At 48.3% G+C, this 27613-nt stretch overlaps 1 protein-coding gene across 3 annotated transcripts in view; it reads left to right on the top strand.

The window, feature by feature from the left end:
- LOC106580977 (neurobeachin) overlaps positions 1-27613 on the top strand; it is a 344141-nt gene that overhangs the window by 92902 nt on the left and 223626 nt on the right. For all 3 annotated transcript variants that reach the window (XM_045703701.1, XM_045703700.1, XM_014162593.2), the window contains exons 6-7: positions 23800-23926; positions 25757-25876. In XM_045703701.1, coding sequence (XP_045559657.1) covers positions 23800-23926; positions 25757-25876 — 247 coding nt within the window. The remainder of the gene's footprint in view (positions 1-23799; positions 23927-25756; positions 25877-27613) is intronic.

Raw genomic sequence — 27613 nt, 5'->3', positions numbered from 1 at the left:
ACTCTAGTGTTTGACGTCTGACCTGTGGGGACCCAGTAACTCTAGTGTTTGACGTCTGACCTGTGGGGAACCAGTAACTCTAGTGTTTGACGTCTGACCTGTGGGGAACCAGTAACTCTAGTGTTTGACGTCTGACCTGTGGGGACCCAGTAACTCTAGTGTTTGACGTCTGACCTGTGGGGAACCAGTAACTCTAGTGTTTGATGTCTGACCTGTGGGGAACCAGTAACTAGTGTTTGACGTCTGACCTGTGGGGACCCAGTAACTCTAGTGTTTGATGTCTGACCTGTGAGGAACCAGTAACTCTAGTGTTTGATGTCTGACCTGTGGGGAACCAGTAACTCTAGTGTTTGATGTCTGACCTGTGGGGACCCAGTAACTCTAGTGTTTGAAAACTGACCTGTGGGGACCCAGTAACTAGTGTTTGACATCTGACCTGTGGGGACCCAGTAACTCTAGTGTTTGATGTCTGACCTGTGGGGACCCAGTAACTCTAGTGTTTGACGTCTGACCTGTGAGGACCCAGTAACTAGTGTTTGACGTCTGACCTGTGGGGAACCAGTAACTCTAGTGTTTGACGTCTGACCTGTGGGGAACCAGTAACTCTAGTGTTTGACGTCTGACCTGTGTGGAACCAGTAACTCTAGTGTTTGATGTCTGACCTGTGGGGACCCAGTAACTCTAGTGTTTGATGTCTGACCTGTGGGGACCCAGTAACTCTAGTGTTTGATGTCTGACCTGTGGGGACCCAGTAACTCTAGTGTTTGTTGTCTGACCTGTGGGGACCCAGTAACTCTAGTGTTTGATGTCTGACCTGTGGGGACCCAGTAACTCTAGTGTTTGTTGTCTGACCTGTGGGGACCCAGTAACTCTAGTGTTTGATGTCTGACCTGTGGGGAACCAGTAACTCTAGTGTTTGATGTCTGACCTGTGGGGACCCAGTAACTAGTGTTTGACGTCTGACCTGTGGGGAACCAGTAACTCTAGTGTTTGACGTCTGACCTGTGGGGAACCAGTAACTCTAATGTTTGACGTCTGACCTGTGGGGAACCAGTAACTCTAGTGTTTGATGTCTGACCTGTGGGGAACCAGTAACTCTAGTGTTTGATGTCTGACCTGTGGGGACCCAGTAACTAGTGTTTGACGTCTGACCTGTGGGGAACCAGTAACTCTAGTGTTTGACGTCTGACCTGTGGGGAACCAGTAACTCTAGTGTTTGACGTCTGACCTGTGGGGAACCAGTAACTCTAGTGTTTGACGTCTGACCTGTGGGGAACCAGTAACTCTAGTGTTTGATGTCTGACCTGTGGGGACCCAGTAACTCTAGTGTTTGACGTCTGACCTGTGGGGACCCAGTAACTCTAGTGTTTGACGTCTGACCTGTGGGGAACCAGTAACTCTAGTGTTTGATGTCTGACCTGTGGGGAACCAGTAACTCTAGTGTTTGACGTCTGACCTGTGGGGACCCAGTAACTCTAGTGTTTGATGTCTGACCTGTGGGGACCCAGTAACTAGTGTTTGACGTCTGACCTGTGGGGAACCAGTAACTCTAGTGTTTGACGTCTGACCTGTGGGGAACCAGTAACTCTAGTGTTTGTTGTCTGACCTGTGGGGACCCAGTAACTCTAGTGTTTGATGTCTGACCTGTGGGGAACCAGTAACTCTAGTGTTTGATGTCTGACCTGTGGGGACCCAGTAACTAGTGTTTGACGTCTGACCTGTGGGGAACCAGTAACTCTAGTGTTTGACGTCTGACCTGTGGGGAACCAGTAACTCTAGTGTTTGACGTCTGACCTGTGGGGAACCAGTAACTCTAGTGTTTGACGTCTGACCTGTGGGGAACCAGTAACTCTAGTGTTTGATGTCTGACCTGTGGGGACCCAGTAACTCTAGTGTTTGACGTCTGACCTGTGGGGACCCAGTAACTCTAGTGTTTGACGTCTGACCTGTGGGGAACCAGTAACTCTAGTGTTTGATGTCTGACCTGTGGGGAACCAGTAACTCTAGTGTTTGACGTCTGACCTGTGGGGACCCAGTAACTCTAGTGTTTGATGTCTGACCTGTGGGGAACCAGTAACTCTAGTGTTTGATGTCTGACCTGTGGGGAACCAGTAACTAGTGTTTGATGTCTGACCTGTGGGGACCCAGTAACTCTAGTGTTTGATGTCTGACCTGTGAGGAACCAGTAACTCTAGTGTTTGATGTCTGACCTGTGGGGAACCAGTAACTCTAGTGTTTGATGTCTGACCTGTGGGGACCCAGTAACTCTAGTGTTTGACGTCTGACCTGTGAGGACCCAGTAACTAGTGTTTGACGGCTGACCTGTGGGGAACCAGTAACTCTAGTGTTTGATGTCTGACCTGTGGGGAACCAGTAACTCTAGTGTTTGACGTCTGACCTGTGGGGAACCAGTAACTCTAGTGTTTGATGTCTGACCTGTGGGGACCCAGTAACTAGTGTTTGACGTCTGACCTGTGGGGAACCAGTAACTCTAGTGTTTGACGTCTGACCTGTGGGTAACCAGTAACTCTAGTGTTTGACGTCTGACCTGTGGGGAACCAGTAACTCTAATGTTTGATGTCTGACCTGTGGGGACCCAGTAACTAGTGTTTCATGCCTGACCTGTGGGGAACCAGTAACTCTAGTGTTTGATGTCTGACCTGTGGGGACCCAGTAACTAGTGTTTGACGTCTGACCTGTGGGGAACCAGTAACTCTAGTGTTTGATGTCTGACCTGTGGGGACCCAGTAACTCTAGTGTTTGATGTCTGACCTGTGGGGACCCAGTAACTCTAGTGTTTGATGTCTGAACTGTGGGGACCCAGTAACTCTAGTGTTTGATGTCTGACCTGTGGGGACCCAGTAACTCTAGTGTTTGATGTCTGACCTGTGGGGACCCAGTAACTCTAGTGTTTGATGTCTGACCTGTGGGGAACCAGTAACTCTAGTGTTTGACGTCTGACCTGTGGGGACCCAGTAACTCTAGTCTTTGACGTCTGACCTGTGGGGACCCAGTAACTCTAGTATGTGATGTCTGACCTGTGAGGAACCAGTAACTAGTGTTTGATGTCTGACCTGTGGGGACCCAGTAACTCTAGTGTTTGATGTCTGACCTGTGGGGACCCAGTAACTCTAGTGTTTGTTGTCTGACCTGTGGGGACCCAGTAACTCTAGTGTTTGATGTCTGACCTGTGGGGAACCAGTAACTCTAGTGTTTGATGTCTGACCTGTGGGGACCCAGTAACTAGTGTTTGACGTCTGACCTGTGGGGAACCAGTAACTCTAGTGTTTGACGTCTGACCTGTGGGGAACCAGTAACTCTAATGTTTGACGTCTGACCTGTGGGGAACCAGTAACTCTAGTGTTTGATGTCTGACCTGTGGGGAACCAGTAACTCTAGTGTTTGATGTCTGACCTGTGGGGACCCAGTAACTCTAGTGTTTGACGTCTGACCTGTGGGGACCCAGTAACTCTAGTGTTTGACGTCTGACCTGTGGGGAACCAGTAACTCTAGTGTTTGATGTCTGACCTGTGGGGAACCAGTAACTCTAGTGTTTGACGTCTGACCTGTGGGGACCCAGTAACTCTAGTGTTTGATGTCTGACCTGTGGGGACCCAGTAACTAGTGTTTGACGTCTGACCTGTGGGGAACCAGTAACTCTAGTGTTTGACGTCTGACCTGTGGGGAACCAGTAACTCTAGTGTTTGATGTCTGACCTGTGGGGACCCAGTAACTCTAGTGTTTGATGTCTGACCTGTGGGGAACCAGTAACTCTAGTGTTTGATGTCTGACCTGTGGGGACCCAGTAACTAGTGTTTGACGTCTGACCTGTGGGGAACCAGTAACTCTAGTGTTTGACGTCTGACCTGTGGGGAACCAGTAACTCTAGTGTTTGACGTCTGACCTGTGGGGAACCAGTAACTCTAGTGTTTGACGTCTGACCTGTGGGGAACCAGTAACTCTAGTGTTTGATGTCTGACCTGTGGGGACCCAGTAACTCTAGTGTTTGACGTCTGACCTGTGGGGACCCAGTAACTCTAGTGTTTGACGTCTGACCTGTGGGGAACCAGTAACTCTAGTGTTTGATGTCTGACCTGTGGGGAACCAGTAACTCTAGTGTTTGACGTCTGACCTGTGGGGACCCAGTAACTCTAGTGTTTGATGTCTGACCTGTGGGGAACCAGTAACTCTAGTGTTTGATGTCTGACCTGTGGGGAACCAGTAACTAGTGTTTGATGTCTGACCTGTGGGGACCCAGTAACTCTAGTGTTTGATGTCTGACCTGTGAGGAACCAGTAACTCTAGTGTTTGATGTCTGACCTGTGGGGAACCAGTAACTCTAGTGTTTGATGTCTGACCTGTGGGGACCCAGTAACTCTAGTGTTTGACGTCTGACCTGTGAGGACCCAGTAACTAGTGTTTGACGGCTGACCTGTGGGGAACCAGTAACTCTAGTGTTTGATGTCTGACCTGTGGGGAACCAGTAACTCTAGTGTTTGACGTCTGACCTGTGGGGAACCAGTAACTCTAGTGTTTGATGTCTGACCTGTGGGGACCCAGTAACTAGTGTTTGACGTCTGACCTGTGGGGAACCAGTAACTCTAGTGTTTGACGTCTGACCTGTGGGTAACCAGTAACTCTAGTGTTTGACGTCTGACCTGTGGGGAACCAGTAACTCTAATGTTTGATGTCTGACCTGTGGGGACCCAGTAACTAGTGTTTCATGCCTGACCTGTGGGGAACCAGTAACTCTAGTGTTTGATGTCTGACCTGTGGGGACCCAGTAACTAGTGTTTGACGTCTGACCTGTGGGGAACCAGTAACTCTAGTGTTTGATGTCTGACCTGTGGGGACCCAGTAACTCTAGTGTTTGATGTCTGACCTGTGGGGACCCAGTAACTCTAGTGTTTGATGTCTGAACTGTGGGGACCCAGTAACTCTAGTGTTTGATGTCTGACCTGTGGGGACCCAGTAACTCTAGTGTTTGATGTCTGACCTGTGGGGACCCAGTAACTCTAGTGTTTGATGTCTGACCTGTGGGGAACCAGTAACTCTAGTGTTTGACGTCTGACCTGTGGGGACCCAGTAACTCTAGTCTTTGACGTCTGACCTGTGGGGACCCAGTAACTCTAGTATGTGATGTCTGACCTGTGAGGAACCAGTAACTAGTGTTTGATGTCTGACCTGTGGGGACCCAGTAACTCTAGTGTTTGATGTCTGACCTGTGGGGAACCAGTAACTCTAGTGTTTGACGTCTGACCTGTGGGGAACCAGTAACTCTAGTGTTTGACGTCTGACCTGTGGGGAACCAGTAACTCTAGTGTTTGACGTCTGACCTGTGGGGAACCAGTAACTCTAGTGTTTGACCTCTGACCTGTGGGGAACCAGTAACTCTAGTGTTTGATGTCTGACCTGTGGGGAACCAGTAACTCTAGTGTTTGACGTCTGACCTGTGGGGAACCAGTAACTCTAGTGTTTGAAAACTGACCTGTGGGGACCCAGTAACTAGTGTTTGACATCTGACCTGTGGGGACCCAGTAACTCTAGTGTTTGATGTCTGACCTGTGGGGACCCAGTAACTCTAGTGTTTGACGTCTGACCTGTGAGGACCCAGTAACTAGTGTTTGACGTCTGACCTGTGGGGAACCAGTAACTCTAGTGTTTGACGTCTGACCTGTGGAGAACCAGTAACTCTAGTGTTTGACGTCTGACCTGTGGGGAACCAGTAACTCTAGTGTTTGATGTCTGACCTGTGGGGACCCAGTAACTAGTGTTTGACGTCTGACCTGTGGGGAACCAGTAACTCTAGTGTTTGACGTCTGACCTGTGGGGAACCAGTAACTCTAGTGTTTGACGTCTGACCTGTGGGGAACCAGTAACTCTAGTGTTTGACGTCTGACCTGGGGGGAACCAGTAACTCTAATGTTTGATGTCTGACCTATGGGGACCCAGTAACTAGTGTTTGATGCCTGACCTGTGGGGAACCAGTAACTCTAGTGTTTGATGTCTGACCTGTGGGGACCCAGTAACTAGTGTTTGACGTCTGACCTGTGGGGAACCAGTAACTCTAGTGTTTGTTGTCTGACCTGTGGGGACCCAGTAACTCTAGTGTTTGATGTCTGACCTGTGGGGACCCAGTAACTAGTGTTTGACGTCTGACCTGTGGGGAACCAGTAACTCTAGTGTTTGATGTCTGACCTGTGGGGACCCAGTAACTCTAGTGTTTGATGTCTGACCTGTGGGGACCCAGTAACTCTAGTGTTTGATGTCTGACCTGTGGGGACCCAGTAACTCTAGTGTTTGATGTCTGACCTGTGGGGACCCAGTAACTCTAGTGTTTGATGTCTGACCTGTGGGGACCCAGTAACTCTAGTGTTTAATGTCTGACCTGTGGGGAACCAGTAACTAGTGTTTGATGTCTGACCTGTGGGGACCCAGTAACTTTTGTGTTTGATGTCTGACCTGTGAGGAACCAGTAACTCTAGTGTTTGATGTCTGACCTGTGGGGACCCAGTAACTCTAGTGTTTGACGTCTGACCTGTGAGGACCCAGTAACTAGTGTTTGACGTCTGACCTGTGGGGAACCAGTAACTCTAGTGTTTGATGTCTGACCTGTGGGGAACCAGTAACTCTAGTGTTTGACGTCTGACCTGTGGGGAACCAGTAACTCTAGTGTTTGATGTCTGACCTGTGGGGACCCAGTAACTAGTGTTTGACGTCTGACCTGTGGGGAACCAGTAACTCTAGTGTTTGACGTCTGACCTGTGGGGACCCAGTAACTCTAGTCTTTGACGTCTGACCTGTGGGGACCCAGTAACTCTAGTATGTGATGTCTGACCTGTGAGGAACCAGTAACTAGTGTTTGATGTCTGACCTGTGGGGACCCAGTAACTCTAGTGTTTGATGTCTGACCTGTGGGGAACCAGTAACTCTAGTGTTTGACGTCTGACCTGTGGGGAACCAGTAACTTTAGTGTTTGACGTCTGACCTGTGGGGAACCAGTAACTCTAGTGTTTGACGTCTGACCTGTGGGGAACCAGTAACTCTAGTGTTTGACCTCTGACCTGTGGGGAACCAGTAACTCTAGTGTTTGACGTCTGACCTGTGGGGAACCAGTAACTCTAGTGTTTGACGTCTGACCTGTGGGGAACCAGTAACTCTAGTGTTTGAAATCTGACCTGTGGGGACCCAGTAACTAGTGTTTGACATCTGACCTGTGGGGACCCAGTAACTCTAGTGTTTGATGTCTGACCTGTGGGGACCCAGTAACTCTAGTGTTTGACGTCTGACCTGTGAGGACCCAGTAACTAGTGTTTGACGTCTGACCTGTGGGGAACCAGTAACTCTAGTGTTTGACGTCTGACCTGTGGAGAACCAGTAACTCTAGTGTTTGACGTCTGACCTGTGGGGAACCAGTAACTCTAGTGTTTGATGTCTGACCTGTGGGGACCCAGTAACTAGTGTTTGACGTCTGACCTGTGGGGAACCAGTAACTCTAGTGTTTGACGTCTGACCTGTGGGGAACCAGTAACTCTAGTGTTTGACGTCTGACCTGTGGGGAACCAGTAACTCTAGTGTTTGACGTCTGACCTGGGGGGAACCAGTAACTCTAATGTTTGATGTCTGACCTATGGGGACCCAGTAACTAGTGTTTGATGCCTGACCTGTGGGGAACCAGTAACTCTAGTGTTTGATGTCTGACCTGTGGGGACCCAGTAACTAGTGTTTGACGTCTGACCTGTGGGGAACCAGTAACTCTAGTGTTTGTTGTCTGACCTGTGGGGACCCAGTAACTCTAGTGTTTGATGTCTGACCTGTGGGGACCCAGTAACTAGTGTTTGACGTCTGACCTGTGTGGAACCAGTAACTCTAGTGTTTGATGTCTGACCTGTGGGGACCCAGTAACTCTAGTGTTTGATGTCTGACCTGTGGGGACCCAGTAACTCTAGTGTTTGATGTCTGACCTGTGGGGACCCAGTAACTCTAGTGTTTGTTGTCTGACCTGTGGGGACCCAGTAACTCTAGTGTTTGATGTCTGACCTGTGGGGACCCAGTAACTCTAGTGTTTAATGTCTGACCTGTGGGGAACCAGTAACTAGTGTTTGATGTCTGACCTGTGGGGACCCAGTAACTTTTGTGTTTGATGTCTGACCTGTGAGGAACCAGTAACTCTAGTGTTTGATGTCTGACCTGTGGGGACCCAGTAACTCTAGTGTTTGACGTCTGACCTGTGAGGACCCAGTAACTAGTGTTTGACGTCTGACCTGTGGGGAACCAGTAACTCTAGTGTTTGATGTCTGACCTGTGGGGAACCAGTAACTCTAGTGTTTGACGTCTGACCTGTGGGGAACCAGTAACTCTAGTGTTTGATGTCTGACCTGTGGGGACCCAGTAACTAGTGTTTGACGTCTGACCTGTGGGGAACCAGTAACTCTAGTGTTTGACGTCTGACCTGTGGGGAACCAGTAACTCTAGTGTTTGACGTCTGACCTGTGGGGAACCAGTAACTCTAATGTTTGATGTCTGACCTATGGGGACCCAGTAACTAGTGTTTGATGCCTGACCTGTGGGGAACCAGTAACTCTAGTGTTTGATGTCTGACCTGTGGGGACCCAGTAACTAGTGTTTGACGTCTGACCTGTGGGGAACCAGTAACTCTAGTGTTTGTTGTCTGACCTGTGGGGACCCAGTAACTCTAGTGTTTGACGTCTGACCTGTGGGGACCCAGTAACTCTAGTGTTTGACGTCTGACCTGTGGGGAACCAGTAACTCTAGTGTTTGATGTCTGACCTGTGGGGACCCAGTAACTCTAGTGTTTGATGTCTGACCTGTGGGGAACCAGTAACTCTAGTCTTTGACGTCTGACCTGTGGGGACCCAGTAACTCAAGTGTGTGATGTCTGACCTGTGAGGAACCAGTAACTAGTGTTTGATGTCTGACCTGTGGGGACCCAGTAACTCTAGTGTTTGATGTCTGACCTGTGGGGAACCAGTAACTCTAGTGTTTGACGTCTGACCTGTGGGGAACCAGTAACTCTAGTGTTTGACGTCTGACCTGTGGGGAACCAGTAACTCTAGTGTTTGATGTCTGACCTGTGGGGACCCAGTAACTCTAGTGTTTGACGTCTGACCTGTGGGGACCCAGTAACTCTAGTGTTTGACGTCTGACCTGTGGGGAACCAGTAACTCTAGTGTTTGATGTCTGACCTGTGGGGAACCAGTAACTCTAGTGTTTGACGTCTGACCTGTGGGGACCCAGTAACTCTAGTGTTTGATGTCTGACCTGTGGGGAACCAGTAACTCTAGTGTTTGATGTCTGACCTGTGGGGAACCAGTAACTAGTGTTTGATGTCTGACCTGTGGGGACCCAGTAACTCTAGTGTTTGATGTCTGACCTGTGAGGAACCAGTAACTCTAGTGTTTGATGTCTGACCTGTGGGGAACCAGTAACTCTAGTGTTTGATGTCTGACCTGTGGGGACCCAGTAACTCTAGTGTTTGACGTCTGACCTGTGAGGACCCAGTAACTAGTGTTTGACGGCTGACCTGTGGGGAACCAGTAACTCTAGTGTTTGATGTCTGACCTGTGGGGAACCAGTAACTCTAGTGTTTGACGTCTGACCTGTGGGGAACCAGTAACTAGTGTTTGACGTCTGACCTGTGGGGAACCAGTAACTCTAGTGTTTGACGTCTGACCTGTGGGGAACCAGTAACTCTAGTGTTTGACGTCTGACCTGTGGGAAACCAGTAACTCTAGTGTTTGATGTCTGACCTGTGGGGACCCAGTAACTAGTGTTTGATGCCTGACCTGTGGGGAACCACTAACTCTAGTGTTTGATGTCTGACCTGTGGGGACCCAGTAACTAGTGTTTGACGTCTGACCTGTGGGGAACCAGTAACTCTAGTGTTTGTTGTCTGACCTGTGGGGACCCAGTAACTCTAGTGTTTGACGTCTGACCTGTGGGGACCCAGTAACTCTAGTGTTTGACGTCTGACCTGTTGGGAACCAGTAACTCTAGTGTTTGATGTCTGACCTGTGGGGACCCAGTAACTCTAGTGTTTGATGTCTGACCTGTGGGGACCCAGTAACTCTAGTGTTTGATGTCTGAACTGTGGGGACCCAGTAACTCTAGTGTTTGATGTCTGACCTGTGGGGACCCAGTAACTCTAGTGTTTGATGTCTGACCTGTGGGGACCCAGTAACTCTAGTGTTTGATGTCTGACCTGTGGGGAACCAGTAACTCTAGTGTTTGACGTCTGACCTGTGGGGACCCAGTAACTCTAGTCTTTGACGTCTGACCTGTGGGGACCCAGTAACTCTAGTATGTGATGTCTGACCTGTGAGGAACCAGTAACTAGTGTTTGATGTCTGACCTGTGGGGACCCAGTAACTCTAGTGTTTGATGTCTGACCTGTGGGGACCCAGTAACTCTAGTGTTTGACGTCTGACCTGTGGGGAACCAGTAACTCTAGTGTTTGATGTCTGACCTGTGGGGAACCAGTAACTCTAGTGTTTGACGTCTGACCTGTGGGGACCCAGTAACTCTAGTGTTTGATGTCTGACCTGTGGGGAACCAGTAACTCTAGTGTTTGATGTCTGACCTGTGGGGAACCAGTAACTAGTGTTTGATGTCTGACCTGTGGGGACCCAGTAACTCTAGTGTTTGATGTCTGACCTGTGAGGAACCAGTAACTCTAGTGTTTGATGTCTGACCTGTGGGGAACCAGTAACTCTAGTGTTTGATGTCTGACCTGTGGGGACCCAGTAACTCTAGTGTTTGACGTCTGACCTGTGAGGACCCAGTAACTAGTGTTTGACGGCTGACCTGTGGGGAACCAGTAACTAGTGTTTGATGTCTGACCTGTGGGGACCCAGTAACTCTAGTGTTTGACGTCTGACCTGTGAGGACCCAGTAACTAGTGTTTGACGTCTGACCTGTGGGGAACCAGTAACTCTAGTGTTTGATGTCTGACCTGTGGGGAACCAGTAACTCTAGTGTTTGACGTCTGACCTTTGGGGAACCAGTAACTCTAGTGTTTGATGTCTGACCTGTGGGGACCCAGTAACTAGTGTTTGACGTCTGACCTGTGGGGAACCAGTAACTCTAGTGTTTGACGTCTGACCTGTGGGGAACCAGTAACTCTAGTGTTTGACGTCTGACCTGTGGGGAACCAGTAACTCTAATGTTTGATGTCTGACCTATGGGGTCCCAGTAACTAGTGTTTGATGCCTGACCTGTGGGGACCCAGTAACTCTAGTGTTTGATGTCTGACCTGTGGGGACCCAGTAACTCTAGTGTTTGACGTCTGACCTGTGAGGACCCAGTAACTAGTGTTTGACGTCTGACCTGTGGGGAACCAGTAACTCTAGTGTTTGACGTCTGACCTGTGGGGAACCAGTAACTCTAGTGTTTGACGTCTGACCTGTGGGGAACCAGTAACTCTAGTGTTTGATGTCTGACCTGTGGGGACCCAGTAACTCTAGTGTTTGACGTCTGACCTGTGGGGAACCAGTAACTCTAGTGTTTGACGTCTGACCTGTGGGGAACCAGTAACTCTAGTGTTTGACGTCTGACCTGTGGGGAACCAGTAACTCTAGTGTTTGACGTCTGACCTGTGGGGAACCAGTAACTCTAGTGTTTGATGTCTGACCTGTGGGGACCCAGTAACTAGTGTTTGATGCCTGACCTGTGGGGAACCAGTAACTCTAGTGTTTGATGTCTGACCTGTGGGGACCCAGTAACTAGTGTTTGACGTCTGACCTGTGGGGAACCAGTAACTCTAGTGTTTGACGTCTGACCTGTGGGGACCCAGTAACTCTAGTGTTTGACGTCTGACCTGTGGGGACCCAGTAACTCTAGTGTTTGACGTCTGACCTGTGTGGAACCAGTAACTCTAGTGTTTGATGTCTGACCTGTGGGGACCCAGTAACTCTAGTGTTTGATGTCTGACCTGTGGGGACCCAGTAACTCTAGTGTTTGATGTCTGACCTGTGGGGACCCAGTAACTCTAGTGTTTGATGTCTGACCTGTGGGGACCCAGTAACTCTAGTGTTTGATGTCTGACCTGTGGGGACCCAGTAACTCTAGTGTTTAATGTCTGACCTGTGGGGAACCAGTAACTAGTGTTTGATGTCTGACCTGTGGGGACCCAGTAACTCTAGTGTTTGATGTCTGACCTGTGAGGAACCAGTAACTCTAGTGTTTGATGTCTGACCTGTGGGGACCCAGTAACTCTAGTGTTTGACGTCTGACCTGTGAGGACCCAGTAACTAGTGTTTGACGTCTGACCTGTGGGGAACCAGTAACTCTAGTGTTTGACGTCTGACCTGTGGGGAACCAGTAACTCTAGTGTTTGACGTCTGACCTGTGGGGAACCAGTAACTCTAGTGTTTGATGTCTGACCTGTGGGGACCCAGTAACTAGTGTTTGACGTCTGACCTGTGGGGAACCAGTAACTCTAGTGTTTGACGTCTGACCTGTGGGGAACCAGTAACTCTAGTGTTTGACGTCTGACCTGTGGGGAACCAGTAACTCTAGTGTTTGATGTCTGACCTGTGGGGACCCAGTAACTAGTGTTTGATGCCTGACCTGTGGGGAACCAGTAACTCTAGTGTTTGATGTCTGACCTGTGGGGACCCAGTAACTAGTGTTTGACGTCTGACCTGTGGGGAACCAGTAACTCTAGTGTTTGTTGTCTGACCTGTGGGGACCCAGTAACTCTAGTGTTTGACGTCTGACCTGTGGGGACCCAGTAACTCTAGTGTTTGACGTCTGACCTGTGGGGAACCAGTAACTCTAGTGTTTGATGTCTGACCTGTGGGGACCCAGTAACTCTAGTGTTTGATGTCTGACCTGTGGGGAACCCAGTAACTCTAGTCTTTGACGTCTGACCTGTGGGGGACCCAGTAACTCTAGTGTTTGATGTCTGACCTGTGAGGAACCAGTAACTCTAGTGTTTGATGTCTGACCTGTGGGGACCCAGTAACTCTAGTGTTTGATGTCTGACCTGTGGGGAACCAGTAACTCTAGTGTTTGACGTCTGACCTGTGGGGAACCAGTAACTCTAGTGTTTGACGTCTGACCTGTGGGGAACCAGTAACTCTAGTGTTTGATGTCTGACCTGTGGGGACCCAGTAACTCTAGTGTTTGACGTCTGACCTGTGGGGACCCAGTAACTCTAGTGTTTGACGTCTGACCTGTGGGGAACCAGTAACTCTAGTGTTTGATGTCTGACCTGTGGGGAACCAGTAACTCTAGTGTTTGACGTCTGACCTGTGGGGACCCAGTAACTCTAGTGTTTGATGTCTGACCTGTGGGGAACCAGTAACTCTAGTGTTTGATGTCTGACCTGTGGGGAACCAGTAACTAGTGTTTGATGTCTGACCTGTGGGGACCCAGTAACTCTAGTGTTTGACGTCTGACCTGTGAGGAACCAGTAACTCTAGTGTTTGATGTCTGACCTGTGGGGAACCAGTAACTCTAGTGTTTGACGTCTGACCTGTGGGGACCCAGTAACTCTAGTGTTTGACGTCTGACCTGTGAGGACCCAGTAACTCAGTGTTTGACGGCTGACCTGTGGGGAACCAGTAACTCTAGTGTTTGATGTCTGACCTGTGGGGACCCAGTAACTCTAGTGTTTGACGTCTGACCTGTGGGGAACCAGTAACTCTAGTGTTTGACGTCTGACCTGTGGGGAACCAGTAACTAGTGTTTGATGTCTGACCTGTGGGGAACCAGTAACTCTAGTGTTTGACGTCTGACCTGTGGGAAACCAGTAACTCTAGTGTTTGATGTCTGACCTGTGGGGACCCAGTAACTAGTGTTTGATGCCTGACCTGTGGGGAACCACTAACTCTAGTGTTTGATGTCTGACCTGTGGGGACCCAGTAACTAGTGTTTGACGTCTGACCTGTGGGGAACCAGTAACTCTAGTGTTTGTTGTCTGACCTGTGGGGACCCAGTAACTCTAGTGTTTGACGTCTGACCTGTGGGGACCCAGTAACTCTAGTGTTTGACGTCTGACCTGTTGGGAACCAGTAACTCTAGTGTTTGATGTCTGACCTGTGGGGACCCAGTAACTCTAGTGTTTGATGTCTGACCTGTGGGGACCCAGTAACTCTAGTGTTTGATGTCTGACCTGTGGGGACCCAGTAACTCTAGTGTTTGATGTCTGACCTGTGGGGACCCAGTAACTCTAGTGTTTGACGTCTGACCTGTGGGGACCCAGTAACTCTAGTGTTTGATGTCTGACCTGTGGGGAACCAGTAACTCTAGTGTTTGACGTCTGACCTGTGGGGACCCAGTAACTCTAGTCTTTGACGTCTGACCTGTGGGGACCCAGTAACTCTAGTGTTTGATGTCTGACCTGTGAGGAACCAGTAACTCTAGTGTTTGATGTCTGACCTGTGGGGACCCAGTAACTCTAGTGTTTGATGTCTGACCTGTGGGGACCCAGTAACTCTAGTGTTTGACGTCTGACCTGTGGGGAACCAGTAACTCTAGTGTTTGACGTCTGACCTGTGGGGAACCAGTAACTCTAGTGTTTGACGTCTGACCTGTGGGGACCCAGTAACTCTAGTGTTTGATGTCTGACCTGTGGGGAACCAGTAACTCTAGTGTTTGATGTCTGACCTGTGGGGACCCAGTAACTCTAGTGTTTGATGTCTGACCTGTGGGGACCCAGTAACTCTAGTGTTTGACGTCTGACCTGTGAGGAACCAGTAACTCTAGTGTTTGACGTCTGACCTGTGGGGAACCAGTAACTCTAGTGTTTGACGTCTGACCTGTGGGGACCCAGTAACTCTAGTGTTTGACCTCTGACCTGTGAGGACCCAGTAACTCTAGTGTTTGACGTCTGACCTGTGGGGAACTATTAACTCTAGTGTTTGACGTCTGACCTGTGGGGACCCAGTAACTCTAGTGTTTGACGTCTGACCTGTGAGGACCCAGTAACTAGTGTTTGACGTCTGACCTGTGGGGAACCAGTAACTCTAGTGTTTGATGTCTGACCTGTGGGGAACCAGTAACTCTAGTGTTTGACGTCTGACCTGTGGGGAACCAGTAACTCTAGTGTTTGATGTCTGACCTGTGGGGACCCAGTAACTAGTGTTTGACGTCTGACCTGTGGGGAACCAGTAACTCTAGTGTTTGACGTCTGACCTGTGGGGAACCAGTAACTCTAGTGTTTGACGTCTGACCTGTGGGGAACCAGTAACTCTAGTGTTTGATGTCTGACCTATGGGGACCCAGTAACTAGTGTTTGACGCCTGACCTGTGGGGAACCAGTAACTCTAGTGTTTGATGTCTGACCTGTGGGGACCCAGTAACTAGTGTTTGACGTCTGACCTGTGGGGAACCAGTAACTCTAGTGTTTGTTGTCTGACCTGTGGGGACCCAGTAACTCTAGTGTTTGACGTCTGACCTGTGGGGACCCAGTAACTCTAGTGTTTGACGTCTGACCTGTGGGGAACCAGTAACTCTAGTGTTTGATGTCTGACCTGTGGGGACCCAGTAACTCTAGTGTTTGACGTCTGACCTGTGGGGACCCAGTAACTCTAGTCTTTGACGTCTGACCTGTGGGGACCCAGTAACTCAAGTGTGTGATGTCTGACCTGTGAGGAACCAGTAACTCAGTGTTTGATGTCTGACCTGTGGGGACCCAGTAACTCTAGTGTTTGATGTCTGACCTGTGGGGAACCAGTAACTCTAGTGTTTGACGTCTGACCTGTGGGGAACCAGTAACTCTAGTGTTTGACGTCTGACCTGTGGGGAACCAGTAACTCTAGTGTTTGATGTCTGACCTGTGGGGACCCAGTAACTCTAGTGTTTGACGTCTGACCTGTGGGGACCCAGTAACTCTAGTGTTTGACGTCTGACCTGTGGGGAACCAGTAACTCTAGTGTTTGATGTCTGACCTGTGGGGAACCAGTAACTCTAGTGTTTGACGTCTGACCTGTGGGGACCCAGTAACTCTAGTGTTTGATGTCTGACCTGTGGGGAACCAGTAACTCTAGTGTTTGATGTCTGACCTGTGGGGAACCAGTAACTAGTGTTTGATGTCTGACCTGTGGGGACCCAGTAACTCTAGTGTTTGATGTCTGACCTGTGAGGAACCAGTAACTCTAGTGTTTGATGTCTGACCTGTGGGGAACCAGTAACTCTAGTGTTTGACGTCTGACCTGTGGGGACCCAGTAACTCTAGTGTTTGACGTCTGACCTGTGAGGACCCAGTAACTAGTGTTTGACGTCTGACCTGTGGGGAACCAGTAACTCTAGTGTTTGACGTCTGACCTGTGGGGAACCAGTAACTCTAGTGTTTGACGTCTGACCTGTGGGGAACCAGTAACTCTAGTGTTTGACGTCTGACCTGTGGGGACCCAGTAACTCTAGTGTTTGACGTCTGACCTGTGGGGAACCAGTAACTCTAGTGTTTGACGTCTGACCTGTGGGGAACCAGTAACTCTAGTGTTTGATGTCTGACCTGTGGGGACCCAGTAACTAGTGTTTGATGCCTGACCTGTGGGGAACCACTAACTCTAGTGTTTGATGTCTGACCTGTGGGGACCCAGTAACTAGTGTTTGACGTCTGACCTGTGGGGAACCAGTAACTCTAGTGTTTGTTGTCTGACCTGTGGGGACCCAGTAACTCTAGTGTTTGACGTCTGACCTGTGGGGACCCAGTAACTCTAGTGTTTGACGTCTGACCTGTGGGGAACCAGTAACTCTAGTGTTTGATGTCTGACCTGTGGGGACCCAGTAACTCTAGTGTTTGATGTCTGACCTGTGGGGACCCAGTAACTCTAGTGTTTGATGTCTGAACTGTGGGGACCCAGTAACTCTAGTGTTTGATGTCTGACCTGTGGGGACCCAGTAACTCTAGTGTTTGATGTCTGACCTGTGGGGACCCAGTAACTCTAGTGTTTGATGTCTGACCTGTGGGGAACCAGTAACTCTAGTGTTTGACGTCTGACCTGTGGGGACCCAGTAACTCTAGTCTTTGACGTCTGACCTGTGGGGACCCAGTAACTCTAGTGTTTGATGTCTGACCTGTGAGGAACCAGTAACTCTAGTGTTTGATGTCTGACCTGTGGGGACCCAGTAACTCTAGTGTTTGATGTCTGACCTGTGGGGACCCAGTAACTCTAGTGTTTGACGTCTGACCTGTGGGGAACCCAGTAACTCTAGTGTTTGACGTCTGACCTGTGGGGAACCAGTAACTCTAGTGTTTGACGTCTGACCTGTGGGGACCCAGTAACTCTAGTGTTTGACGTCTGACCTGTGGGGAACCAGTAACTCTAGTGTTTGACGTCTGACCTGTGGGGAACCAGTAACTCTAGTGTTTGACGTCTGACCTGTGGGGACCCAGTAACTCTAGTGTTTGACGTCTGACCTGTGGGAACCAGTAACTCTAGTGTTTGACGTCTGACCTGTGGGGAACCAGTAACTCTAGTGTTTGACGTCTGACCTGTGGGGACCCAGTAACTCTAGTGTTTGACGTCTGACCTGTGGGGAACCAGTAACTAGTGTTTGACGGCTGACCTGTGGGGAACCAGTAACTCTAGTGTTTGACGTCTGACCTGTGGGGAACCAGTAACTCTAGTGTTTGACGTCTGACCTGTGGGGACCCAGTAACTAGTGTTTGACGTCTGACCTGTGGGGAACCAGTAACTCTAGTGTTTGACGTCTGACCTGTGGGGAACCAGTAACTCTAGTGTTTGACGTCTGACCTGTGGGGAACCAGTAACTCTAGTGTTTGATGTCTGACCTGTGGGGACCCAGTAACTAGTGTTTGATGCCTGACCTGTGGGGAACCAGTAACTCTAGTGTTTGATGTCTGACCTGTGGGGACCCAGTAACTAGTGTTTGACGTCTGACCTGTGGGGAACCAGTAACTCTAGTGTTTGTTGTCTGACCTGTGGGGACCCAGTAACTCTAGTGTTTGACGTCTGACCTGTGGGGACCCAGTAACTCTAGTGTTTGACGTCTGACCTGTGGGGAACCAGTAACTCTAGTGTTTGATGTCTGACCTGTGGGGACCCAGTAACTCTAGTGTTTGATGTCTGACCTGTGGGGACCCAGTAACTCTAGTGTTTGATGTCTGAACTGTGGGGACCCAGTAACTCTAGTGTTTGATGTCTGACCTGTGGGGACCCAGTAACTCTAGTGTTTGACGTCTGACCTGTGGGGACCCAGTAACTCTAGTGTTTGATGTCTGACCTGTGGGGAACCAGTAACTCTAGTGTTTGACGTCTGACCTGTGGGGACCCAGTAACTCTAGTCTTTGACGTCTGACCTGTGGGGACCCAGTAACTCTAGTGTTTGATGTCTGACCTGTGAGGAACCAGTAACTAGTGTTTGATGTCTGACCTGTGGGGACCCAGTAACTCTAGTGTTTGATGTCTGACCTGTGGGGAACCAGTAACTCTAGTGTTTGACGTCTGACCTGTGGGGAACCAGTAACTCTAGTGTTTGACGTCTGACCTGTGGGGACCCAGTAACTCTAGTGTTTGACGTCTGACCTGTGGGGACCCAGTAACTAGTGTTTGACGTCTGACCTGTGGGGACCCAGTAACTCTAGTGTTTGACGTCTGACCTGTGGGGAACCAGTAACTCTAGTGTTTGACGTCTGACCTGTGGGGAACCAGTAACTCTAGTGTTTGACGTCTGACCTGTGGGGACCCAGTAACTTAGTGTTTGACGCCTGACCTGTGGGGACCCAGTAACTCTAGTGTTTGACGTCTGACCTGTGGGGACCCAGTAACTCTAGTGTTTGACGTCTGACCTGTGGGGAACCAGTAACTCTAGTGTTTGACGTCTGACCTGTGGGGACCCAGTAACTCTAGTGTTTGACGTCTGACCTGTGGGGACCCAGTAACTCTAGTGTTTGACGTCTGACCTGTGGGGAACCAGTAACTCTAGTGTTTGACGTCTGACCTGTGGGGACCCAGTAACTCTAGTGTTTGACGTCTGACCTGTGGGGACCCAGTAACTCTAGTGTTTGACGTCTGACCTGCGGGGACCCAGTAACTCTAGTGTTTGACGTCTGACCTGTGGGGACCCAGTAACTCTAGTGTTTGATGTCTGACCTGTGGGGACCCAGTAACTCTAGTGTTTGATGTCTGACCTGTGGGGAACCAGTAACTCTAGTGTTTGATGTCTGACCTGTGGGGACCCAGTAACTCTTGTGTTTGATGTCTGACCTGTGAGGAACCAGTAACTCTAGTGTTTGATGTCTGACCTGTGGGGAACCAGTAACTCTAGTGTTTGATGTCTGACCTGTGGGGACCCAGTAACTCTAGTGTTTGACGTCTGACCTGTGAGGACCCAGTAACTAGTGTTTGATGTCTGACCTGTGGGGAACCAGTAACTCTAGTGTTTGATGTCTGACCTGTGGGGAACCAGTAACTCTAGTGTTTGACGTCTGACCTGTGGGGACCCAGTAACTCTAGTGTTTGACGTCTGACCTGTGAGGACCCAGTAACTAGTGTTTGACGGCTGACCTGTGGGGAACCAGTAACTCTAGTGTTTGACGTCTGACCTGTGGGGAACCAGTAACTCTAGTGTTTGACGTCTGACCTGTGGGGAACCAGTAACTCTAGTGTTTGATGTCTGACCTGTGGGGACCCAGTAACTAGTGTTTGACGTCTGACCTGTGGGGGAACCAGTAACTCTAGTGTTTGACGTCTGACCTGTGGGGAACCAGTAACTCTAGTGTTTGACGTCTGACCTGTGGGGGAACCAGTAACTCTAGTGTTTGATGTCTGACCTGTGGGGACCCAGTAACTAGTGTTTGATGCCTGACCTGTGGGGAACCACTAACTCTAGTGTTTGATGTCTGACCTGTGGGGACCCAGTAACTAGTGTTTGACGTCTGACCTGTGGGGAACCAGTAACTCTAGTGTTTGTTGTCTGACCTGTGGGGACCCAGTAACTCTAGTGTTTGACGTCTGACCTGTGGGGACCCAGTAACTCTAGTGTTTGACGTCTGACCTGTGGGGAACCAGTAACTCTAGTGTTTGATGTCTGACCTGTGGGGACCCAGTAACTCTAGTGTTTGATGTCTGACCTGTGGGGACCCAGTAACTCTAGTGTTTGATGTCTGAACTGTGGGGACCCAGTAACTCTAGTGTTTGATGTCTGACCTGTGGGGACCCAGTAACTCTAGTGTTTGATGTCTGACCTGTGGGGACCCAGTAACTCTAGTGTTTGATGTCTGACCTGTGGGGAACCAGTAACTCTAGTGTTTGACGTCTGACCTGTGGGGACCCAGTAACTCTAGTCTTTGACGTCTGACCTGTGGGGACCCAGTAACTCTAGTATGTGATGTCTGACCTGTGAGGAACCAGTAACTAGTGTTTGATGTCTGACCTGTGGGGACCCAGTAACTCTAGTGTTTGATGTCTAACCTGTGGGGAACCAGTAACTCTAGTGTTTGACGTCTGACCTGTGGGGAACCAGTAACTCTAGTGTTTGACGTCTGACCTGTGAGGAACCAGTAACTCTAGTGTTTGATGTCTGACCTGTGGGGACCCAGTAACTCTAGTGTTTGACGTCTGACCTGTGGGGACCCAGTAACTCTAGTGTTTGACGTCTGACCTGTGGGGAACCAGTAACTCTAGTGTTTGACGTCTGACCTGTGGGGAACCAGTAACTCTAGTGTTTGACGTCTGACCTGTGGGGGACCCAGTAACTCTAGTGTTTGACGTCTGACCTGTGGGGAACCAGTAACTCTAGTGTTTGATGTCTGACCTGTGGGGAACCAGTAACTAGTGTTTGATGTCTGACCTGTGGGGACCCAGTAACTCTAGTGTTTGATGTCTGACCTGTGAGGAACCAGTAACTCTAGTGTTTGATGTCTGACCTGTGGGGACCCAGTAACTCTAGTGTTTGACGTCTGACCTGTGAGGACCCAGTAACTAGTGTTTGACGGCTGACCTGTGGGGAACCAGTAACTCTAGTGTTTGATGTCTGACCTGTGGGGAACCAGTAACTCTAGTGTTTGACGTCTGACCTGTGGGGAACCAGTAACTCTAGTGTTTGATGTCTGACCTGTGGGGGACCCAGTAACTAGTGTTTGACGTCTGACCTGTGGGGAACCAGTAACTCTAGTGTTTGACGTCTGACCTGTGGGGAACCAGTAACTCTAGTGTTTGACGTCTGACCTGTGGGGAACCAGTAACTCTAGTGTTTGATGTCTGACCTGTGGGGACCCAGTAACTAGTGTTTGATGCCTGACCTGTGGGGAACCACTAACTCTAGTGTTTGATGTCTGACCTGTGGGGACCCAGTAACTAGTGTTTGACGTCTGACCTGTGGGGAACCAGTAACTCTAGTGTTTGTTGTCTGACCTGTGGGGACCCAGTAACTCTAGTGTTTGACGTCTGACCTGTGGGGACCCAGTAACTCTAGTGTTTGACGTCTGACCTGTGGGGACCCAGTAACTCTAGTGTTTGACGTCTGACCTGTGGGGACCCAGTAACTCTAGTGTTTGATGTCTGACCTGTGGGGACCCAGTAACTCTAGTGTTTGATGTCTGACCTGTGGGGACCCAGTAACTCTAGTGTTTGATGTCTGACCTGTGGGGACCCAGTAACTCTAGTGTTTGATGTCTGACCTGTGGGGAACCAGTAACTCTAGTGTTTGACGTCTGACCTGTGGGGAACCAGTAACTCTAGTGTTTGACGTCTGACCTGTGGGGAACCAGTAACTCTAGTGTTTGACGTCTGACCTGTGGGGAACCAGTAACTCTAGTGTTTGACGTCTGACCTGTGGGGAACCAGTAACTCTAGTGTTTGACCTCTGACCTGTGGGGAACCAGTAACTCTAGTGTTTGATGTCTGACCTGTGGGGAACTATTAACTCTAGTGTTTGACGTCTGACCTGTGGGGAACCAGTAACTCTAGTGTTTGATGACTGACCTGTGGGGACCCAGTAACTAGTGTTTGACATCTGACCTGTGGGGAACCAGTAACTCTAATGTTTGATGTCTGACCTGTGGGGACCCAGTAACTCTAGTGTTTGATGTCTGACCTGTGGGGAATCAGTAACTCTAGTGTTTGACGTCTGACCTGTGGGGAACCAGTAACTCTAGTGTTTGATGTCTGACCTGTGGGGAATCAGTAACTCTAGTGTTTGACCTCTGACCTGTGGGGAACCAGTAACTCTAGTGTTTGATGTCTGACCTGTGGGGAATCAGTAACTCTAGTGTTTGACCTCTGACCTTCCCTCTAAATCTGTAAGCAGATTATGACCAGAATTTGTTTTTAATTTCATTCACTTTTCAAGGTTTCAAGTTCATAAGCAGCTCTGTCTGAAGACTCATTACTCCTGATGATGTAGTGCAGTATAATGCTTAAAAGAGGAATGAGTCTTGATTAGAGAGATTAAAACCAGCCACTGTGTGTGTGTGTGTGTGTGTGTTTACAGGCTCTGATCAGAGGCAGGCTGCAGAGGGATGTACAGAGAAAGGGTATATGGGCTATAAGGGGGAGGTACAACGGTAATGACTATTAATGTAGACTCGAATGTCTGGCCAACACAGCCCATGTCTGATGGAGGATTGTGGGTAATTAACAGAGAGATCAATAGCCTAATTAACAGAGAGATCAATAGCCTCAAGAGGAGAGTTTATCTATTTATCCACTACTCCAGATAGATAGGGAGAGAAGTCCCTAAAGAGGAGGAGAGGAGGGTGTGGTGGCTAATTTCTGCATTACCAAATGAGGAGAGTTACAAACACACCAGTCTGAGTTAAACTACATCTTTAATACTTAAGATACTTTTGCAAAACCATCTTTGACTTTCAACGATTCACCATTTCTAATGACCCGTTAAGAGTGTTAACACAATGACTACTGAGATCTTTATATCAAGATCCACCCCCTTTTGACATGACAAACCACAGATAGTTAGGAATGGTTCACAAAGAAAGACTGTTTACTTTAGAGAGGAGTATCCACAGCCAGAAAGCATTCGCTATAAGTTATCGTTCAGTTTGGTCCCTATGACGAGGTTCTAAACTCATCCCTGGTACTTCATAGAACAAAAACACAATTTCATCCAATGGCATATATCAATTGTCAACTCTAGATACTCCCATCTCAAGCAAACCCCCTCTTGACCCCACTCCTGGACAAGCTCACTGAGGGGAGTGACTTGCGCACAGACATTGTGGAGGCAAATAATTGGTTCCCCATTAATCACGCCATCCCTTCACATGGTTTAAGAATAGGTAAAGACATTCACATATGAAGACAATGTTTCATTCTGTCCTCCTCTCTTGCTGACATTCTGCATAGCAACAGAGACATGTAAAAAAACAAGTCTGACCTCTCCCCTCTCTGGGCCCCAAGTGACTGAGTCCCAGCTAAGGGAAACGTGCAACTGAAAGACACCAGAATCCAAAGGATACATTCTAATGACAAGTATCTCACATAAGCATATTATGTTAATAAAACATCTTAATTATCTATGTTACCCAACTAATTCTGATTCATCCAACACAAGGGGAGTAGAGGAGGGAGTGGCGGAGAGAGGGTGAGGTAAAGAGAGGGATGACCAGAGTGGAAAGTTAATTAATTAGTCAGAAACAGACACAATAGTTACTATCATTATCCTTCTGGTGTGGATAGTGTTTGGTTGACATAAACCTGATAGATACAAGATAATCATTCCTTGAGTGAGAGAAAGGCATTATTTTTCCTGAGTATCTACAATGTGAAACATCAAATCGAGAGAGACAATCTGAAATTAGAAATGTAATGTTCGCACCTCGTAATTTTGATACTGTTTCTTTTGCAGCTTTCGCACGAGTAAAGGAATCGGCTACTCTGCACATTTCGTGGGCAACTGTCTGATCGTGACATCGCTGAAGTCTAAAGGCAAAGGCTTCCAGCACTGTGTCAAATATGACTTTCAACCTAGGAAGGTAAGAGATGCTTTGGCGGACGTCACTGGGCTTGTTTAATTGTACCATTTCAAACCGATACCAGAACCCAGGACCTCTGCCTTGCAAACACATGCGACTGCCCTGCTGAAACGTTCTTAGACACTTGCATCAACGAAACACTAGCAGTTCGGCCGTACAAGTGGAGACTACAAGGGTGATCAGGTTTCATCTGTTACCCTGGTAGTGATCAGTGATCAATGGTCAGTGTGCTTACACCAGCCTACAAGTCACATAGCTGATGATCAGTAGAGGGCTTATGCAGCAGTGTGCAGGTCCCATATGTGAGTGATGGTGTGTTGAGGTGCGGCTGATAGAATAGGATCATCAGTCTGCTGCTCTATAGGACTGTGTTGATCTTGTCAGAATGTTATGGATGAGGCCTGACCACCAGCCTGTTGCCTTGTGAGTACTATCAGGAAAATCCCTTAATTATCTCTGTTATATGTATTAAGCGTTTTAGGCTGTGTTTACACAGCCACCCTATCCAAATCCGATTTTCTTTCTGTATCCAATCTTTTGGTCACATTGAGTGTGACTGTCCACACTCAATGTGACCCATATCAGATTTGCGCATTCACACTGATGTTGCCTCTGAAGTAGCACATAGAGGCAATGCTCATTTCCTATTACTGTTCCTTTAAATGTGTCAAACTGCTTTGCTTTATCTTGGCCAGGTCGCAGTTGCAAATGAGAACTTGAAATTAAAAAAAAAAAAAAAAATGTTGAGGTGCTGGTCATGGTTCAGCAAGTCTTGTGCAAAAATAACTCTTCAGAGTAAAATATTATCTGATCTGTCCAGACTGAGGTCGCATATGGGGGATCGTGTTTGTATCAGGAATGGGATCCATGTATAAACTGGAAGTCAGAAGATGAGATTCCATGTAGTTTTGTGCTGTTTACACATTAGGGAAAAGATCAGTTAGGCATCAGATATGCAAATCATTGGCAAAAGACCTGAATTGGGCTGCATGTGTAAACGCAGCCTCCAAGTAGGAGAGCTGATCTAAAATCAGAGCTGATCTAGAATCCATGTAATCTTATTCATTGTGATCTAAAAGCTTAATCAATCCTAAATCAGCACTGAGATGCTTGATGCATACAGCCTCTGGCATATAACAGTGACAGCATCTTAATACAACTTTAGAAGATCTTTACAGCAAACCTAGTATACCTGTGGTTTGGGAAAGGCATGTTGTATATGGAGTACTGAATTATGCTGTGTTGGTTCAGTACATGTCATAATAGATCATATACAATGTGAGCAGTTTGACTTTATTAACAGATCATCAGGGACAGAAAATGCAGCGCAATTGTTAGGATAGACAAATATCTGTCACAACAAAACACTCCAAAACAAGCCTAGCCAGTAGCTGACAGTGTCTCCAGTCTCAACAGACCAGGGAGAGCGAGAACATCATAACCTGTGCTGTTTAACACTCTCACATGGACCTCCTCACAGGAACAGCTGGCTATGCGTTGAGATGAGATGAGAGTGTAGAGAGGAATGGTAATGTAGCTTGGGATGAGGTCAGAGCTACTGAATCACATGATCCTATTTGGTCTCTAGATGATCTGGGTGACTGCAATGCAAACACAATAGGCTGTGTTTAAAACCCTGTTCATACAGTGGAATTGAATGGGATGTACTTTCTAGTGTTATGTGTGGAGCTGCATGCTCACTCACTCACTCACTCACTCACTCACTCACTCACTCACTCACTCACTCACTCACTCACTCACTCACTCACTCACTCACTCACTGTCTCTCTCTCTCTCTCTCTCTAACCCTCTCTCCTCTCTGTGTTTCAGTGGTACATGATCAGCATCGTCCATATCTACAACCGCTGGAGGAACAGTGAGATCCGTTGCTACGTCAATGGTCAGCTGGTCTCCTATGGCGACATGGCCTGGCACGTCAACACCAGCGATGTGAGTATGCTCCTCATTGCTGATTGATTGGTTGACCGACTCTCCTGTCACTGCTTATTCCTGTTGTGAGGCCTCTACAAGGTCGTGTTCAGTACGGCACAGAGGCACATTTTGAACAGTTTTGAAACATTTCTTATTGGACAAGTGGAACTATAATCTGTTTCACTCCGTTTTCCCCTGTTTTCGTCCCCACTGAACACAGCCGTGGTGGTAGTAATATGTGTGGTTGTGATGGTTGTGTCTGTGATATCTGTGGTTGTGATGGTTGGGATGTTTGTGGTTGTGGTGTTTGTGTATGTAATGTTTGTGGCTGCAAGTGCAGCATTTGATCATATGCCACAGTTTGAAATCATCAGAGCCTGGGGCTCTGGTCAAAAGTAGTGCACTATATAGGGAATAGGGTGCCATTTGGGGCACACACCCGAGATGCATAAATCCTCTGTGGTGCTCATTGAGTTTCAGCGCTGTGGCAGATTTTACTCTTGGGAGCAGAGCTGCGTTTTTCAAAGCTTCTATTTGAATAACCATTTATCAGGGAGATGTTTGAAGAGAGGAAGGCCGTAGAAGAAGAGACAGGAAGGGAGGATGACAAATTGAGAGAATAGCTTCATGTAATGTAGGAGAAAGATGAAGGCTGCTATCTACAGAGTTAAGGATGGTGCTATCTACAGAGTTAGGGATGGTGCTATCTACAGAGTTAAGGATGGTGCTATCTACAGAGTTAAGGATGGTGCTATCTACAGAGTTAAGGATGGTGCTATCTACAGAGTTAGGGATGGTGCTATCTGCAGAGTTAGGGATGGTGCTATCTGCAGAGTTAAGGATGGTGATATCTACAGAGTTAAGGATGATGCTATCTACAGAGTTAAGGATGACGCTATCTACAGAGTTAGGGATGGTGCTATCTACAGAGTTAGGAATGGTGCTATCTGCAGAGTTAAGGATGATGCTATCTACAGAGTTAGGGATGGTGCTATCTACAGAGTTAGGGATGGTGCTATCTACAGAGTTAAGGATGATGCTATCTGCAGAGTTAAGGATGGTGCTATCTACAGAGTTAAGGATGGTGCTATCTACAGAGTTAGGGATGGTGCTATCTACAGAGTTAGGGATGGTGCTATCTACAGAGTTAGGGATGGTGCTATCTACAGAGTTAAGGATGGTGCTATCTACAGAGTTAAGGATGGTGCTATCTGCAGAGTTAAGGATGGTGCTATCTACAGAGTTAGGGATGGTGCTATCTACAGAGTTAGGGATGGTGCTATCTACAGAGTTAGGGATGGTGCTATCTACAGAGTTAAGGATGGTGCTATCTACAGAGTTAGGGATGGTGCTATCTACAGAGTTAAGGATGGTGCTATCTACAGAGTTAAGGATGGTGCTATCTACAGAGTTAGGGATGGTGCTATCTGCAGAGTTAAGGATGGTGCTATCTACAGAGTTAGGGATGGTGCTATCTACAGAGTTAGGGATGGTGCTATCTACAGAGTTAAGGATGGTGCTATCTACAGAGTTAGGGATGGTACTATCTACAGAGTTAAGGATGGTGCTATCTACAGAGTTAAGGATGGTGCTATCTGCAGAGTTAAGGATGGTGCTATCTACAGAGTTAGGGATGGTGCTATCTACAGAGTTAAGGATGGTGCTATCTACAGAGTTAAGGATGGTGCTATCTGCAGAGTTAAGGATGGTGCTATCTACATAGTTAGGGATGGTGCTATCTACAGAGTTAGGGAT

This window comes from Salmo salar, chromosome ssa20 (genome assembly GCF_905237065.1).
Source record: "Salmo salar chromosome ssa20, Ssal_v3.1, whole genome shotgun sequence".
Taxonomy (NCBI): Eukaryota; Metazoa; Chordata; class Actinopteri; order Salmoniformes; family Salmonidae; genus Salmo; species Salmo salar.
The sequence above is the reverse complement of the archived record's forward strand: the minus strand, read 5'-3'. Positions and strand labels throughout refer to the sequence as shown.